This window comes from Orcinus orca, chromosome 3, assembly GCF_937001465.1.
Source record: "Orcinus orca chromosome 3, mOrcOrc1.1, whole genome shotgun sequence".
NCBI lineage: Eukaryota > Metazoa > Chordata > Mammalia > Artiodactyla > Delphinidae > Orcinus > Orcinus orca.
Genome location: NC_064561.1, coordinates 2,796,964 through 2,815,559, shown reverse-complemented (window position 1 = coordinate 2,815,559; position 18,596 = coordinate 2,796,964). Strand labels below are relative to the sequence as shown.

The window sequence follows — 18,596 nt, the reverse complement described above, 5'->3', positions numbered from 1 at the left end:
CTCCGCGTGGAAACTGAATCAGGACTTCCCGGTCCAGAAGGAGGACAAGGAGGGGCCGCCGAACTGCGGGAGGACGCCGGGTTCGACCGCCCGAGAGCAGGTTCTGCTCGGGGCCCACGTCCCGCGCGGGCGGGTCGGTCCACAATGTGTTACGAAGGCCTGTCACTCAATAACCAGAGGGCGGGCCTGGGAGGAATGTCCAATCAGATGCGACGGGGCGGTGCCCGGAGAACAAGCAGGCGCTCGCCGGCCGGGCCCAGAGAACTGTCCAATCAGGGGCTCCAGGGGCGGGTCTCGGGAAACCGTCCAGTCAGGGGGCGGGCCTCGGGAAACCGTCCAGTCAGGGGCCCGGGCAGTAGCAATGCCCGAAGCACTGTCCAGTCAGGACGGTGGGGCGCGAAGCATCTACCAATCAACAGCCAGATGGAAGAGAGTGCCAGGAGCACCGTCCAGTCAGAGCACGCTCCCAGCCCGTGAGCGGGTAGTTCTCGGCCAGCCGTGCCGCTCCTGCGCACCTGCGCCGCGTGGGCCCAGGTGTCGGTTCCTCGTACCTCTCACCTGCGCGGGCTGCGGCAAGGACGCCTGGGAGAGCCGGGAGCCTGGCAGAGATGGTGAGTCCGCGGGACCGGGGCCCGAGACCGGGAGGGGCTGTTACGAACCGTCCGGAACCGGCTGGAAGCGGTCGCGGGGTGGGGTCCCGGCGTCCTGTCCGGCCCCCGCTTGTGGGGCCGGTGTCTCAGGACTATCTGGGTGACCTAGATGTGCACAACTGCTCTCCTCTCGGGGGTCCGGGAACATCAGCCCCTGGTCGGCTCCTTCCACCCGACAGCCTGCGGGGGCGGGCGGGGAGCCTGGGGTGACCTGCTTGGGGGCCCTGGGCTGGGAGGGCGTCTCCCGGTAGGTCCTCCGTCCTAAATGACCCCAGCCTCAGTTCTCATTCCATGGAGGGACACTATTTGTCAGCTGACTGGACGCCTGAGGGGAAAAGGCGGAAATGATTCCTGCCCCCTGGGTTCTCACAAGAACCACACAAGGGAGAAAAACTAACGCAAAGGTCGAGGAAAGCCCACTGTGAGGTGGGGCAGCACCCCTCACCCCCTCCCACCCCCCAAGTCAAATGCACTGGCGACACAGCGGGGACATAGCCGGTGTCCTTTGTTCAGGGAGCACGTTAGCAGTGGTGCCCCTCGTGGTAGCGTGGTTGCACTTGACCCTGAGTCATCTGTGTCTGGGTACCAGTTCAGCACAACCCCTCCGTGGGTTTTTCACCTTGAAAAGATGTATTCACTTACTGGAACCTCAGATTTTCAGCAAGTGTAAAATACATTGAATTAGTACAGCAGGAAATATAACATAAAATACTTTCAAAGGGGTGAGTTTCAGGAAAAAAAAAAAGAAAATGTCATACATTATGTTTGTTAAACATTCTTTTAAAATCTCCTCCTGTCTGTAGTAAGTTTCTCAGGTCTGTCGCTTCCTGAACAGCTGCAGAGAAGTGAATACAGTACCACATAGTGTGGTAGGTGAAGTTTCACCAAAAATACCAGTTATTTAATTTGTGACGGTAGATGATACTGTTGTTTTTTATTATCTGCAACACACTTTGCTTAAATCTGCAGTAAATTAGTTATTGCCCATGGAAGAGGTGGGAATACACGGATGTTACTTAGATATCAGTTTGTCCTGTCCCATGTGTGGAAGTGTCTATCATTTCTGCTTGGCTCCCCGTGGGTACCCTGTGGTGAATCAGGTCTCCCCCTCCCCATAGCCACAGGCCTGCCTGGGGCTCTGTTCCTTTCTGTAGATTTAGTCGTCCATTCCTTTGCCAATTCCGTCCTGTCAGGAGTTGCTGCTGCTTTAAAACCCTTGCAGTGTGATACGGATTCCTGCCTGGTACTTAAGAATATTTTGGCTGTTTGGGGGCATTTGTGTGTAAAGTTAGTATTTGTCAAATCCTAAAAAACATCTGGTTTGGCAATTTTTTGGAATTTTATAAAGACTCTGTCTTGGGAGGGTTGATATCTTGGTAACACTGATTTCTTTTTAAGAACATGTGCCATCTTGTCATTTATTTCATTTTGCTTTGTTATTATCCTTCATGTTTTAAAATTTTTGTTAGGTTCTTTTTATAGCCTTCATTAAACTGATGTTGTACTACTTCAGTTTGGTTTTTACCATGGTATGTGTTATCTTTTTTTTTTTTTGAGTAATAATTTTTATTGGAGTATAGTTGATTAACAATGTGTTAGTTTCTGCTGTATGTGTTATCTTTTTTACCTTTTTTAAAATTAATTTTTATTGGAGTATAGTTGCTTTACGATGTTATGTTAGTTTCTACTGTACAGCAGAGTGAATCAGCTATACATATACATATATCCCCTCTTTTTTGGATTTCCTTCCCATTTAGGTCACAACGGAACACTGAGTAGAGTCCCCTGTGCTATACAGTAGGTTCTCATTAGTTATCGTTATTTATTTATTTATTTATTTATTTATTTATTTATTTTTTGCGGTATGTGGGCCTCTCACTGTTGTGGCCTCTCCCGTTGCGGAGCACAGGCTCCGGACACGCAGGCTCAGCAGCCATGGCTCACGGGCCTAGCCGCTCTGTGGCATGTGGGATCTTCCCGGACCGGGGCACGAACCCGTGTCCCCTGCATGGGCAGGCGGACTCTCAACCACTGCGCCACCAGGGAAGCCCTAGTTATCTATTTTATACATAGTATCAATAGTGTATATATGTCAATCCCATTATCCCAATTCTTCCCCCCCCCACCTCTCCCTTGCTATCCATACGTTTGTTCTCTTTGTCTGTGTCTCTACTTCTGCTTTGCAAATAAGATCATCTGTACCATTTTTCTAGATTCCAAATATATGTGCGTTAATATACAATATTTGTTTTTCTCTTTCTGACTTAACTTCACTTTGTATGACAGTCTCTAGGTCCATCCACATCTCTACAAATGACCCAATTTCATTCTTTTTTGTGGCTGAGTAATATTCCATTGTATATATGTACCACATGTTCTACATTTAGGTTGCTTCCATGTCCTGGCTATTATAAATAGTGCTGCAATGAACATTGGGGTGCATGTGTGTTTTTGAATTATGATTTTCTCTGGGTGTATGCCCAGTAATGGGGTTGCTGGATCATTTGGTACTTCTGTTTTTAGTTTTCTAAGGAACCTCCATACTGTTCTGCATAGTGGCTGTATCAATTTATTCCCACCAACAGTGCATGAGGGTTCCCTTTTCTCCACATTTATTGTTTGTAGACTTTTTTTTTAAGTTAAGTGTTTTTAAAATTAATTTTTTTGGCTGCGTTGGGTCTTCGTTGCTGTGTGTGGGCTTTCTCTAGTTGCGGCGAGCGGGGGCTGCTCTTTGTTGCGGTGCATGGGCTTCTCATTGCAGTGGCTTCTCTTGTTGCAGAGCACAGGCTTTAGGTGTGTGGGCTTCAGTAGTTGTGGCTTGCAGGCTCAATAGTTGTGGCTCGCAGGCTCTAGAGGGCAGGCTCAGTAGTTGTGGCGCATGGGCTTAGTTGGTTCACGGCATGTGGGATCTTCCCAGACCAGGGCTCGAATCTGTGTCCCCTGCATTGGTAGGCGATTCTTAACCACTGCGCCACCAGGGAAGTCCTGTTTGTAGATTTAAAAAAAAAATTAATTTATTTATTTTTGGCTGCATTGGGTCTTAGTTGCTGCACGTGGGCTTTCTCTAGTTGTGGTGAGCGGGGGCTACTCTTCGTTGCAGTGCGCGGGCTTCTCATTGCGATTGCTTCTCTTGTTGCAGAGCACGGGCTCTAGGCGCATGGGCTTCAGTAGTTGGGGCTCGCGGGCTCAGTCGTTGTGGTGCATGGGCTCAGTAGTTGTGGCTCACGGGCCCTAGAGCACAGGCTCAGTAGTTGTGGCACATGGGCTTAGTTGCTCTGCGGCATGTGGGATCTTCCCAGACCAGGGTTTGAATCTGTGTCCCCTGCATTGGCAGGTGGATTCTTAACCACTGCGCCACCAGGGAAACCCTTTTTTGTAGATTTTTTGATGATGGCCATTCTGGTCGGTGTGAGGTGATACCTCATTGTAGTTTTGATTTGCATTTCCCTGATAATTAGTGATGTTGAGCATCTTTTCATGTGTTTGTAGGCCATCTGTATGTCTTCTTTGGAGAAATGTCTATTTAGGTCTTCTGCCCATTTTTTGATTGCAATGTTTGTTTTTTTGATATTGAGCTGCATGAGCTGTTTGTATATTTTGGAGATTAATCCTTTGTCCGTTGCTTCGTTTGCAAATATTTTCTCCCATTCTGAGGATTGTCTTTTCATCTTGTTTATGGATTCCTTTGCTGTGCAAAGCTTTTAAATTTCATTAGGTCCCATTTGTTTATGTATGTGTTATCTTTTTAAAGTGAACTTTCCAACTTGCTGTTGCTATTAATTAGAAAGGTAATGAAATTTATTTTTATGTTGAATTTTTATCCTGAGATCTTGTTCAGAATCTTATTGTACGATTATCTTTGTGTTCTGTTGGTGTCATACATGTGCAGCTGTTGAGTTAGGCATTAAGACAAGTGTCTCCTGGCATTGCACATTTGTGCATTTTCCAGATTGGATTGCTAATGTAATGTTGACTGAGAGTCAGGTCATCTGTCCACACTTCATTTGTACCTGATTGTCTTGGAGAAAACAGTGAATTTCATACCATTTATATGTTCTTTGGTCTCGTTTGAATATTCCTTTGTCCATTTTCCTTTATCCAGTCATGCACATTACCATCTATTCCCCATTGGTAAGAGTTTTTTTTTATGTATGACTGTTGAATATTATAAAATGGCTTTCAGCAGCTCTAAGATGATTACAGGTAAATCCTGTGAATTGATTTTAGAGTTTTCTGTTGTATCATATAACATCAGTGCAGGAAAATGCATGTGACATACGTACAGTTGACAGAAATGTTTAAAAAAAGTAATCCTCTGTTAAATGAAACTCAGCCCTAAATGTAGAACAAGCTTTCTTAAAAGGCTTGAAATGAACCCCAGTGGCAGGCCCCTCTGCCACTCTCCAAATATGACCAATATGTTGAATTACGTGAAGATATATATAATTATATGTAATTATGTGTATATATATATGTATATATTTGTTATTTAGATTTTTAGGTGCCAGTTTGCAGTCTTATCTCAAATGGTTATTTTACTGTTCTCCCTTACTCTGCCCTGCAGCCATTCATTCATATATATGTGTATCGATATCAACGTGTATATACACACACGTGAAAATCTCTGCCCCTTCCCATATATATATACCCCTCCAAATCCCCTTGCTCTGCCACATTTTCCTCAGTAATTATATTTGATTTGCTTATTTACTGCTTTCCTCCAAAAGAATTTAAGATCCACGTGGTTCAGAATTTTTGTTTTGTTAGTGCTGTAGCCCTAGTGCCTGCAAGTACTGTAACCTAAACAAATTTTACTAAATGAAAGAGCCAGAGGTCAGGTCTTCAAACAAAGCGTTTTTGCATGGGCACGGGGCTTTGGCAGGAGAAGCAGTGTGAGATGTAAGGATGGAATAGGATGTTTCTGTTGGCTGCTCTCCACAGCGCCCGGCAGAAGCTAGCTTATCTCCTCATCACAGTGGGAAGTAACAGTCACACTAGCAAAACAGCTGTGAGGTGTGTGTGAAAGAAGGGCAAGTGTGCCAAGCTGGCATGATGTTATTAATTCGCTGTTCTGCATTTCGTCTGCTGTGAACTCGTTTTAATCATGTCTGCTTTACAGAGTTATTATAAGTATATTTGTCTTTCTCATATAATGTGTGCTCAATGGCACATTTTAAAAATTAGTATTGTAATATAACAAAAAAAATTTTTTAAAAAGAACGAAGAAAATCCCACAAAAACAAAAAAAAAAGAAAAAAATTAATATTGTAAAGTGTTAAATATTTGACGGTTTCAAGCTAGATGTGTTGGGAGTCCCTGTCTTAGTCAGCTGGGGCACCTGTAAGCTGGGTGGCTTATACACAGCAGACCTTTGTTTCTCACAGTTCTGGAAGTCCAAGAACTTGATCTTGGCTGGAAGTCCAAGATCAAGGCACCAGAAGATTCGGTGTCTGGTGAGAGTCTGCTTCCTGGTTTGTAGGTGGCCGTCTTCTCACTGTGTCCTCACACAGCAGAAGGGTCCAAGGAGCTCTCTGGGGTCCTTTTTATAAGGGCAAATCCCATTCCTGGCCACCTCCAAAAGGCCCACCTCCAAACACCATCACATTGGGGATTAGGTTTTGACGTGAATTTTGGGGGGACACAAACCTTCAGTCTGTAGCAGTCCCCATGACCACCCTAGGTTCAGAGATTCACTAGGAGGCCTCCCAGGCTTCGGTGTATAGTCTGCTCATGGATGTGATTTCTGACTGCAAGAATAAAGCAAAGTCAACAAGATTGGGTACCTTTCTCCCTGCATTGAGACTGTCCTAATCCCTTCTTGTCTGGTCTGCCTTAGAGTCCCAGCTAAGCCCCTGCTGGGCAATCAGCCTCTGAAGGTCATCCGAAATAGGTTTTCAAAAGAGCTTTTTAGCAAACTGAAAACTTCTACCTAAAATTCCAAAAGTATATCTTTACTTAAAGATTGCCTGTTTTTTCATTTTGTTTACCTCTTTTTTAAAATAATTTATTTATTTATTTATTTATTTATTTATTTTTGGCTGTGTTGGGTCTTCGTCGCTTCATGCGGGCTTTCTCTAGTTGCAGTGAGTGGGGACTACTCTTCATTGCGGTGCATGGGTTTCTCATTGTGGTGGCTTCTCTTGTAGCAGAGCACAGGCTCTAGGCGTGTGGGCTCAGTAGTTGTGGCTCATGGGCTCTAGAGTGCAGGCTCGGTAGTTGTGGCACATGGGTTTAGTTGCTCCATGGCATGTGGGATCTTCCTGGATCAGGGCTTGAACTCGTATCCCCTGCATTGGCAGGCAGATTCTTAACCACTGCACCACCAGGGAAGTCCCTGTTTACCTCTTTTTGAACCTCCAGTGGGTAAAAGTCATAGTAAAAAATCATTTATGGAGACCTAATCTTGTTTCTGATACTTAGGGTTCCAATTCCAATCCAGGCACCAGTTGGAAACAGCAAGGAAGCTGTGTCTCATTTTTCTTAGCACTGATGGGGATGATCTCTCTAGCATTTATAAAATTACAAGCAGATACCATTAGTATCCATTTTTACCATCCAAGCAGGTGCAGTAGCCACAAAACAAAACCATATTAAGTAAAAAAAAAAAAAAAAAATCCCCCCCCTTTTTTCCCTCATTGCAGTCAAACCTTGTGTTCATTTCCAAGGGCTGCCATAACAAATTACCACAATGTGGGTGTTCTCTCACATTTCTGGAGGCTGAAGTCCGAAATGAAGGTGTTGGCAGGATCATGCTCCCTCAGAATTCTCTAGGGTCCTGGGGTCATTTCCTGTCTCTTATACCTTCTGTATCCCCAGGCGTTCCATTGCTTGTGGCAGCATGATTCCAGTCTCTGCGTCCATCTTCTTCCTCTGCTGCCTTCTCTGTGTGGCTCTGTCTTCACATGGCATTTTCCCTGTCTCCTGTGGACACCAGTCATTGGATTAGGGCCCATCCTAATGACCTCATCTTAGTTTGATTACATTTGCAAAGACCCTGTTTCCAAGTAAGGTCACATTTATAGGTATCAGGGGTTAGGATTTCAGCCTATCTCTGTAAACGTATTTAGCGTTTACAGGGATAGCGTTACAGCTGGGAAGATACTGGCTGGCACATGTGGGTGGGCCAGGAGGCCCAGCAGCTAGGCTGAAGAAAGGCTGGCTGTCCCCTCCCCTTTGGTTTGTCTAAAATTTTGTTTCAGCTCTAGGAACTGATTTAACTTTTTTTCTCCTGATGCAGTACAATCTTTTAACATTTTTTGCCTATCCAAAGCTCACTTTTGGGAACTTGCCAGCCCTTTCTCCTCCTGCCTAGAAGAGAGAGCAAAAATCACAGGTGTCACCTGTGCTGAACTTTGATTTTCTTCTCACTTGGCCTCCATGGCCACAGGCAGCTGGTATATCCAGTGAGCCAGACCTCCTGGAGCTGGATTGCTTATTTTTACCGCAGTCAACGTTTTGTTTTTTTTTTGCCCCGGCACAGCTTGTGGGATCTTAGTTCCCCGACCAGGGATGGAACCCAGGCCCCAGCAGTGAAAGCGCCGAGTCCTAACCACTGGACAGCCAGGGAATTCCCACACCTCAGTCAACTTTTAGCCTCACACCAGACAGCTGCCCTTTCATACCTGGATGACTCCATAGCTACCCTGCTGCAAAGGTTTGCCATCCCCTCCTCCTTCACTCTCCCACTTCCCAGACAGTGCTTTTGCCGTATTTTAGTGAATCAGGGTTGCTCTAGCAAATCCCAGTTCTAATGTGTCTGGTGTCCCCAAAACCACCCCTAGGTCCTGCAGGTAGGACTCACGTGACAGCATATCGTTGGAGTCATGACTGTGATTTGTTACAACAAAAGAGCACAGCAGAATCAGCAAAGGGAAAAGGCGCATGAGGAGAAATCTGAAGGAAACCAGGTGCAGGCTTTTAAGAGTCCTTTCCCAGTGGAGTCGCACATCACACACCTGATAGCCCCAGCAATGAGTCGTGACAGCATGTGAAATACCATCTACCGGAGGCTCACTGGGGACTCAGTTCACCGGGGGTTTTTATCAGCTCACAGCTGATCATGTGAGCATCCTCTGCACAACAAGGACCCAAAGCCCAGACTCCCAGGCGAAAAGCAGGTGCTCAGTGCTAACAGTGTTGTCTGCACAGTCAGAGACAGGGAGTAATAATTAGGGTGATGTGAAACCTTCAGAAATTAAAGTTCCCACACACTGGCCAAGGCCAACCTTGCTAGCAGTCACTGCCAAGGATAAAGTTAAGGTTTGCAATGTCAACTCCTTTCCTGCACACTAAGTAGAGGAAACACTACAGATAACTGTACAGAGAGCATCTCACCTCCAGAAGCTCCAGAAGCTCCTGTTGTTCCCTGTACAGTAGAGATATTCCTGTTATGCTGCTACTCCATTGAATATATACTAAATACTGGCATCAGGATTATTATATGAGAGTGTTTTCTTTCCCATGCTCATGGATGTCAGCGGGTTGATGAACTTTTTAAAAAACCATGGCTTAAGGGAGGCATGCAGCTCAGTGGTCCCTGTGCTTAGGGGTTGGCCTGACACGCTCATGTGCCCACCAGGGGAGGGACACGGACGTGAGAGAAATTGAGAGTGCAGCCTCTAGGATGGTTTGTGTGGAATCACTGTCTCCTGGAATTTGAGGCAAGGGAGTGTTTCCTTTGTAGGAAAGCACTGCTGAACCCTCTATATATTTTATACTCAAGGCTAAATTTGCTGTCAGATGTTTTCTTTTTTAAATTAATTAATTTAATTTCTTTTTGTCTGTATTTGGTCTTCGTTGCTGCACGTGGGCTTTTCTCTAGTTGTGGTGACCAGGGGCTACTCTTCGTTGTGGTGCGTGGGCTTCTCATTGTGGTGGCTTCTTTTGTTGTGGAGCATGGGCTCTGGGCACGCGGGCTCAGTAGTTGTGGCGCACGGGCTTAGTTGCTCCGTGGCACGTGGGATCTTCCCAGACCAGGGCTCGAACCTGTGTCCCTTGCATTGGCAGGCGGATTCTCAACCCCTGCACCACTAGTGAAGCCCACTGTCAGATGTTTTTGATGTTAAAGTCCTTTGCAAAGTACGGCTCTTAACCTTATCCTCAAGGTCACCAAGAGTACTCTTTTATGGGTCTGGTAGAAGAGCTGTTTTGGCATCATGTATTGTGTGTGTGTGTGTGAACTCAGAACTGGTGGGCAGCAGCACTGGCTCAGGAGTGTAGGGAACATATGCAGTTCTGACTTCCTATTTTCATGAAAATACACAGAGGAAAAGAGTAGAAACTGAGCTGGTGATAACTATTACACAAAAATGTTAAAATAAATATTTCTTCAAAAGAAATATTTCATTCAGCCAGTTGGACTGTCCTGATGGCCTGGAGTTCTTTAAGACAGTATGGCTTGGATGGACCTAGAGTCTGTCATACAGAGTGAAGTAAATCAGAAAGAGAAAAACAAATACCATACGCTGACACACACACACACACACACACACACACACACACACACATATATATGTATGTATATGGAATCTAAAAAAAAAAAGGCTCTGAAGAACCTAGGAGCAGGACAGGAATAAAGATGCAGATGTAGAGAATGGACTTGAGTACACAGGGAGGGGGCATGGTAAGCTGGGATGAAGTGAGAGAATAGCATGGACATATATACACTACTAAATGTAAAATAGATAGCTAGTGGGAAGCAGCCGTATAGCACAGGGAGATCAGCTCGGTGCTTTGTGACCACCTAGAGGGGTGGGTTAGGGAGGGTGGGAGGGAGACGCAAGAGGGAGGAGATATGGGGATATATGTATACATATAGCCGATTCACTTTGTTATACAGCAGAAACTAACACACCACTGTAAAGCAATTATACTCCAATAAAGATGTTAAAAAAAGAAAAAAAGACAATATGGCTAGCAGGCCCTTACAGCAAGTTGGGTTCCCACAGGCCCATGGGCCTCTCATATTTGGTGGTGGAAAGAGAAGGAAAAGTTCCCAGTCCTTCATTGTGTTTGTATTCCTTAAACCTCATCCAGGTTGACCTTGGGCTTCATGTGCTTATGGATGTTGTACAGTAGGAAGGAGCTAAAGTCACTTGTGTCACAAGGGATTGATGGGTCTTAAAATGCAAATATTATTTCATTTGTATAGCATTTTTTTTCGTTTCTCCAATGTGGTCTAAACCCTTTGGTTGGAGAAGAATAAGCCTTGAATGGTCACAGTAAAAGTGTAGAGATAAGTTCAGTGTTTTAGTGCTGTTAAATCTGTGACGATAATCTGTGATTGTGGACATAAAGTAGGAGGTGTGATGACTGGATCACAGAGTAGATGTTAGATGACCATGGAATCTTATTTGAACTTCCTGTGACTTGAGTCCAGTTGTTCAATGCTGTGAGTCTCACCCATGCACCTGCACATATCTTGGGTGTTTCAGAACTCGGTGGTCTTTGAGGATGTGGCCGTGGACTTCAATCTGGAGGAGTGGGCTTTGCTGGATTCTGCTCAGAGGGAGCTCTACAGAGATGTGATGCTGGAAAACTTCAGAAACCTGGCCTCAGTGGGTAAGAATGACATTATTCCTTCACTTAGTCATTTAGAGACAAGCATTTCTGGCACATCACTGTTCCAAGAATTGGACCGTGGAAAGGGAATATGTTAACTAATAAGACAGACATGGTCATAACCATCAGAGACTTAGAATCTAATAGTTTCTCCCCATGAGACTGAGAATCTGTGTATTAAACTGAGTTCTTCTTTCTGTAAAGAAAGCTCCCTTAGCATCATTGGTGGATATAGATTTCATGGGGCCTTAGGGGGCCCAGTGAGGTCTGTTTTTGAACCATATGAGAATTTTACTGTGTTTGTTAAAGTGCTTACCATTTTGACCCCTTATACTTGTTATTGATGAAGTCTTGACATAGCTAAACTCCTCCGTGTCCTTTTTGGCTAACAGGTACCTCCTTTCTTGTAAGATTTGTTACCTTTTTGCTTTCAGAGGATGAGACTCAATTTAAGGCCAATGGGTCAGTTTCTCAGCAGGATATTTATGGGAATAAAATATCCAAGGAGCATAAAATATCAAAGTTCACTGGAAATGATTCCTTGGCCTCCGTCTTAGGAAAAATTTGGGAAGAACTCAGCCTTGAAGATCAGCACATAGATCAAGGGAGACATCTGAGGTGAGTTGCACTCTTGAGAGAAAGCAGTATTTCAGGAGGGAATCTTAGTATGTCATAAAGTTTAAAAAGCAAACAAACAAAACACATGTAAGCCTAGATCAAATTTGTTTATTCATAGAGATTTTCACGATGATTTTTTTTCTTAAATGCGACATTGATGTTGAGTGATAGAAACAGCTGAAAACGATCAACAGAAGAGCCCATGTTTAAGAAACATTGTTTTTGTAATCGTTGTGGTTGAGCCCCCTTCTGTGGCATTGAGTTCATTCCACTTTAAAAGTAGTCAGATAGGGCTTCCCTTGTAGCACAGCGGTTGGGAATCCTCCTGCCAGTGCAGGGGACGTGGGTTCAAGCCCTGGTTGGGGAAGATCCCACATGCTGTGGAGCAACTAAGCCCGTGCGCCACAACTACTGAGCCTGCACTCTAGAGCCTGTGAGCCACAACTATTGAGCCTGTGTGCCACAACTACTGAAGCCCGTGCACCTAGAGCCTGTGCTCTGCAGCAAGAGAAGCCACCGCAATGAGAAGCCTGCGCACCGCAACGAAGAGTAGCCCCTGCTCACCTCAACTAGAGAAAAGCCCTCGCACAGCAATGAAGACCCAATGCAGCCAAAAATAAATAAATAAAATAAATTTATTTTTAAAAAAAAAAAGTCAGGGAGAAAATCTATCCATCCACTGAAATTGGTGAAAATGTAATTCTCGTACTTAATAATAAATCATTATTAATCAAGCCATTGATAACATGCTTCTCATTTTTAACAGAAATCACGTGGTGGAGAGACTCCATGAAAGTAATGCTCAATGTGGGGAAGGCTTCAGTCAGACTCCAAATCTTAACCTGTACCAGAAAACTCTTACTGGAGTAAAAAGGTATGAATGCAGTACACATGGAAAAGTCTTCACGCATCATTCATCCCTCAAGAGTCACATCGCTGTTTGCACTGGACACAAACCATATCAATGTCAGGAATGTGGGCAGACCTACAGTTGTCGTTCACACCTAAGGACGCACGTGAGAACCCACAGTGGAGAGAGACCCTATGTGTGTAAATTATGTGGAAAAACTTTTCCTCGTACTTCTTCCCTCAACCGGCATATAAGGATTCATACTGCAGAGAAAAGCTATGAATGTCAGCAATGTGGGAAAGCCTTCATTGATTTTTCAAGTCTTACTAGTCATGTGAGAACGCATACTGGAGAGAAGCCATATAAATGTGAGGAATGTGGGAAAGCTTTCAGTTATTCCTCAACTTTTCGAAGACACATGATAACACACACTGGAGAGAAGCCCTATAAATGTATGGAATGTGGGGAAGCCTTCAGTTACTCCTCAACTTTTCGAAGACACATGATATCACACACTGGGGAGACACCACATAAATGTAAGGAATGTGGGGAAGCCTTCAGTTATTCCTCGGCTTTTCGAAGGCACATGATAACACACACGGGGGAGAAGCCCTATGAATGTAAACAGTGTGGGAAAACCTTCATTTATCTCCAATCCTTTCGAAGCCATGAAAGGATTCACACTGGAGAGAAGCCCTATGAATGCAAGCAATGTGGAAAAGCCTTCATTTATCCCCAGTCATTTCGAAGGCATGAAAGGACACATGGTGGAGAAAAACCCTATGAATGTAACCAGTGTGGTAAGGCATTCAGCCACCCCTCATCCTTTCGAGGACACATGAGAGTGCACACTGGAGAGAAACCTTACGAGTGCAGGCAGTGTGGAAAAACTTTCAACTGGCCCATATCCTTGCGAAAACATACAAGAACACACACTAAAGAGAAACCCTACGAATGTAAGCAATGTGGGAAAGCCTTCAGTTTGTCTGCTTGCTATCAAGAGCATGTGAGAATGCATCCTGGAGACAAATCATATGAATGCAAGCTCTGTGGGAAAGCTTTCAGTTGCCACATCTCGTTACAAAGACACATGAGAAGGCACACTGCTGAGAAGCTTTATGAATGCAAGCAATGTGGGAAAGCCTTCAGCTGGCCTGAACTTTTGCAACAGCACGTGAGGACGCACACTGCAGAGAAACCTTACAAATGTAAGGAATGTGGTAAAGTCTTCAAATGGCCCTCATCTTTACCAATACATATGAGAATGCACACTGGAGAGAAACCATATGAATGTAAGCAGTGTGGGAAGGCCTTCAGTTGTTCCTCATCCTTAAGAAGACATGTGAGGATACATACTACCAAGAAACACTACATATGAAACTCGGGAAATCCTCCTGCAAATGAATTCATGCACAGTGCTTCAGAAAATTCACATCAGGAGAGAAATCTTACAAAAGTTGTAAACCTGGTATTGCCTTTATGAGTCCTTCATCACTAAAGTGGACCCATAGGGAGTGTATTTCCAGTTCTTTTGCAAATAAACATTTAGATGAAAATTAACTGTTGAAGGACTCTTTTGGCTACAGTACGTAAATTTTGCAGGAAGTATTTTTTCTTATGTTTTAGGAAATAAAGCATCTTTACAGTTTGTTGGACTCATGGGTGATTTGAAGTGTATTTTTAATATATAAGTAGTTTTAATATGTTAGTTCTTTAAATTGTCCTTAAAGGGGTTATTGGAACAATGACAGTGTGGTATTTGTTTGTATTTTCCTACTGGCTTAGTGTGGCAGATACTGGATAATCAACCATTATATGTTTTCCACCATGGATTGAGAGAATATTTGTTTATTTAGGCTAGTGGAATCTTATTCTGTTTTTCTTCTAAATATTTGGCAGAAATTTTTAATTATGCAGAGTTCTTCCAAGTTTACAGTCTCATGTGAATTGTTACTTTCAGCTTTTGCCCTTCGCTTTGTCCTTGCTTGTGATAGCGAATTAAACAGTGGGTTTTTACTTAAGAGACACTTGTGATGTGATCATGAGATACAGAGTTCTGGATTGTGTTACGTCAGCATGGGTAATGTTAGGAGCTACAGTTCCCAGAATCCCTTCCCTTTATGATTCTGTGTTCGAATTTACCAGTAGCCTATTGGCATGAGATTTGGAAGGCAGAAATAAAGCCATTACTAAGTTTTTGCAGCCACATTAAAGTATGAGAGAGAGATGCATAGGGGCTACTTGGAAACCAGCTTTCAGCCCGTTTTCCTGATTGTTGGCCTTACCAATCAAGAGTATCATCAAAAGAAATGCCAAGTACTTGATTTCTATTTTTCTCAGAGTTATAGGCTTCCATAAATACCTCCAAGAGCTTGGTGTCAGGGATTCAGTCATGTGGTCAGGCACTCACAATGTGGATTTTCCTACAAACCCTAACATGTCCTGCAGACCACTAATTCAGACTCATGTTTAGTGATCTCTGATGCTGTGATTCCACTCTTCTCTAGATGTTAACATATTTTACAAGGTCTAATTTGTATAGCAGACTCTTTGTTCTCAAAACTTTTAGTGACTCTCTGATCGTGATTCTACCACAAAAGCTACAATGTTGTAGGAAAACAAAACAACCTGTGGGACTTTGTTAAGGTATTGTATTTTTTTCCTTTTTTCTTTTTTTTTTTTTTCCAGCTGCACCATGTGGCATGCAGAACTTCCCTGTCCAGGGATCAAACCTGTGCCCTCTGCAGTGGAAGTGCAGAGTCTTAACCACTGCATCACCAGGGAAGTCCTACTGTATTTTTAAATGCGCTGACTCAGTCCTACATGAGAACAAACATACTCCTCGTGAATTTGGGGAGATGTCTGTTAGAGCTGAATGCAGTTCCATGATATGGGTTTAATTATTATGTTTGATTTTAAGTCACTAAAAACAGTGTTTATTTTCAAGAAAAATCTTCTGTAGGTATGTCTTAGAAATATCTTGTTTACTGTGTTTCCAAATCACTTGTATACAAACTGTATTAGTTTCCTAGGGCTTCTGTAACAAAGCACCACACAGCTGGGTGGCTAGGGCAACAGAAATTTTTGTCTCACAGTTCTGGAAGCAGAAGTCCAAAGTTAAGATGTTGGAAGGACCATGCTTCCTCTGAAAGTGCTAAGGAAGGATGTGTTCCAGCACTCTCCTAGCTTCTGTTAGCTCATTGGCTTGCAACAAGCATAACTAATCTTCTCATGGGGGCTTCCCTCGTGGCACAGGGGTTAAGAATCCACCTACCAACGCAGGGGACACGAGCCCTGGTCCAGGAAGATCCCACATGCTACAGAGCAACTAAGCCTGTGTGCCACAACTACTGAGCCCACATGCCACAGCTGCTGGAGCCCATGCACCTAGAGCCAGTGCTTCACAACAAGAGAAACCTGCGCACTGCAACGAAGAGTAGCCCCCGCTTGCTGCAACTAGAGAAAGCCCACGTTCAGCAACGAAGACCCAACGCAGCTCCCCCCCCCAAAAAAAAATCTTCACATGGCATTCTACTTGTGCATGCCTGTCTCTTCATATGGCATTCTTTTTATAAGGACACCATACATATTGGGTTAGGGCCCATCCTATTCTAGTATGACCTCATCTTAACTATATCTGCAACAACCATATTTTCAAATAAGGTCACATTCTGAGATACTGGAACTTTTAACATATGAATTTTGGGGGGAACACAGTTCAATCCATAATACAAATGTTATTATTTTTCATGTACTGAGAATATGTTAAAGTATTCCATTGCAATTATGGATTTAAATCAACTAATATTGCTAATTTAAGCATTATACAGTCTGAGACAATATTAGCTGGCATATGCAAGTTAAGGTGGTTTTTGTCATATAAACATTTTTATTGTTACATACTTCAACATCTGTCATTAAATGGATTGCTTATTCTTTGTTAATAATAAAAGCTTAAATAATGGTTTTGTCAATGGTCTCTAGCCAAAAGCCACAAGGACCACATTGGTTTGATCAAAGAAAATGGATGTATTGAGTTAAAGCAATTTGAATGAGTGCACAGACAGTGGGATGTACCAGTCAGAGGTTGTTTGGAAGAATATATTTTCCGATTTGGGCTGGTGCTTGGTGAGTGTAGAAAGCATAAGTAGTTGAGGTTGTCTAAAACTAATTGGTAGAACAGAAGCAGTCAGTTATTTTTATTAAAGAGCAGTTGATGTCTAATCTCTAATTTTTTTTTCCGTGCTAACTTAGGTTTTCATAGCACTCCATAGTTTGATGTGATTTGACAATCATCTGTACCTCCTTCCCTCCTATCATTCAGATGATGGCAAGCACGGGGAGCACAGAGTTGCCCAAACTCATGTAGTTCATAAAAATGGAATGTCAGGTTTGAAGGTTTTAGTTTTGCTTAATCTTTATTGGGAAGTGTTGGACATTTAACACTGGAAGGCAAGTGTGATTTCTGAATTTTAGAAAAATGGCATCAAGTTTTACAAAAAGACTCCTAACAAAGGAACGCTTTCCTTTTATGAGATGTGGATAGGACAAGAGTATAGGAAACAAACAGGTCAGTGATTATGGATGGGGCATTTGAGAACAAATGGGCACCTGTTCTTTTCAGGGTGATGGCGTGTTCAGTTTGACTGTTGGTGTTATCTCTGCACTTATAAGAACTCATGGCGCTTCACTTAAAATAGTGAATTTTACTGCATGTATATTAAAAATAATAGAAAAACAAAGCCTTCGTTTGCTAAGGGAATTTTAAAACTCCTGAACTTTGACACCCAGCCCACCTCCATCTTGGGATCCTCAATAAATGCTGAAGGACCTGGAGGGGGCCGGGAGAAGGACTTGGGGCCAAACAGATTCTTGGAACTCGGTCTAAAGTTAGGAAACACCCGCAAAGACCACGTCTGTCCTTAGCCTCGCACAACAGGAGAGAAGTGAAAGGGCTCCTGGAATCTTTCTCCGAGTTTATGCTAGCTTCCTCCAGTGAGATCTCTGGGAATGCTCTGGTCTGAACCATAAAAGTGCCCCTACAGTTCTCCCCAAGAGACCTGCCTGGGGGCATCTTAATCTTTGGGCATCAGCGTCATGCCTTTCCTGGGCCTGTCTGGAGGCCATCCAGCTCTAAAATTGCATCAGGCCGGGTCCTGTGACTTCTTGCTGGGAGACGTCATGAGGGTTCTACACTCCCACATGTGGAACGTTGCGGCAGCCGCATGGGTCTGGGAGATGACAGAAACACAGCAGTAGCAGAACCTGCGACAAAGCGACAGACGGCCCGTGGCCACAGCAACCCCCGCTTCCTCAGGAGCATCAGCTCAGCGCCCACAAGCTCCAAGGCGCACACCAATCTCAAAACCTCCAGGGACGTCAAAGGGACATCCAGCCATGGCCTGCCCGTTGGCGCCCACGCGCATACACCCACTGCCCCACGATCATCCACCACCGGAGGATTTAGGTTGCAGGTGCACCAATCCCACTCAAACTTATCACTTCCAGTCGCGCCTCCTCCCCACCTCCCCTCTGGGTCGTGCCCCACTGCGGTGCATGCGCACTTCTACCAATGCCTGCCCTGAGCGTAGTCTCAGCCGCTGTGGCCTGTGGGAAATGAAGATCTCAGAAGCAGACGCCCAGAGCCCCGCCCCCAGACTCCTCCCGGCATGCAACGCGACTGCCTCTTAAACACCGCTGGAGACACCAGGGATCGCAGACTTCGCAGAAGTGCGTAGGTGCTCGTGGGTGGGGCGACTGAGAGGCCGCCCAGGGAAAGATGGAAGTCAGGTCACCACGTCTTGCGCATCAGGAAGACTTACCTCTGTGGCCTGGAGATGTGTGGTCCACGCTCCCTAAGCGCCCATCCTCGGAGTCTCGGGGAGGACATTGGGGCCACCCAGGGTGGACGGAGTGGA

The 18,596-nt window shown here is 44.4% G+C and overlaps 1 protein-coding gene across 2 annotated transcripts; it reads left to right on the top strand.

Annotated features, from left to right (window-relative positions):
* The first annotated feature begins 335 nt into the window (after nt 1-335).
* LOC101284520 (zinc finger protein 555) lies at nt 336-16,642 on the top strand. 2 transcript variants are annotated; one of them, XM_033400740.2, is made up of 4 exons: nt 336-611; nt 11,084-11,210; nt 11,645-11,828; nt 12,595-16,642. In XM_033400740.2, exons 1-4 carry the CDS (start codon nt 609-611, stop codon nt 14,054-14,056), a joined length of 1,776 nt encoding a protein of 591 aa, XP_033256631.1. In that variant the 5' UTR covers nt 336-608; the 3' UTR covers nt 14,057-16,642. The 2 variants fall into 2 exon arrangements, with proteins under 2 accessions (XP_033256631.1, XP_049563147.1); XM_049707190.1 differs by lacking the exon at nt 336-611 and adding an exon at nt 9,416-9,754.
* Nucleotides 16,643-18,596: the final 1,954 nt, after the last annotated feature.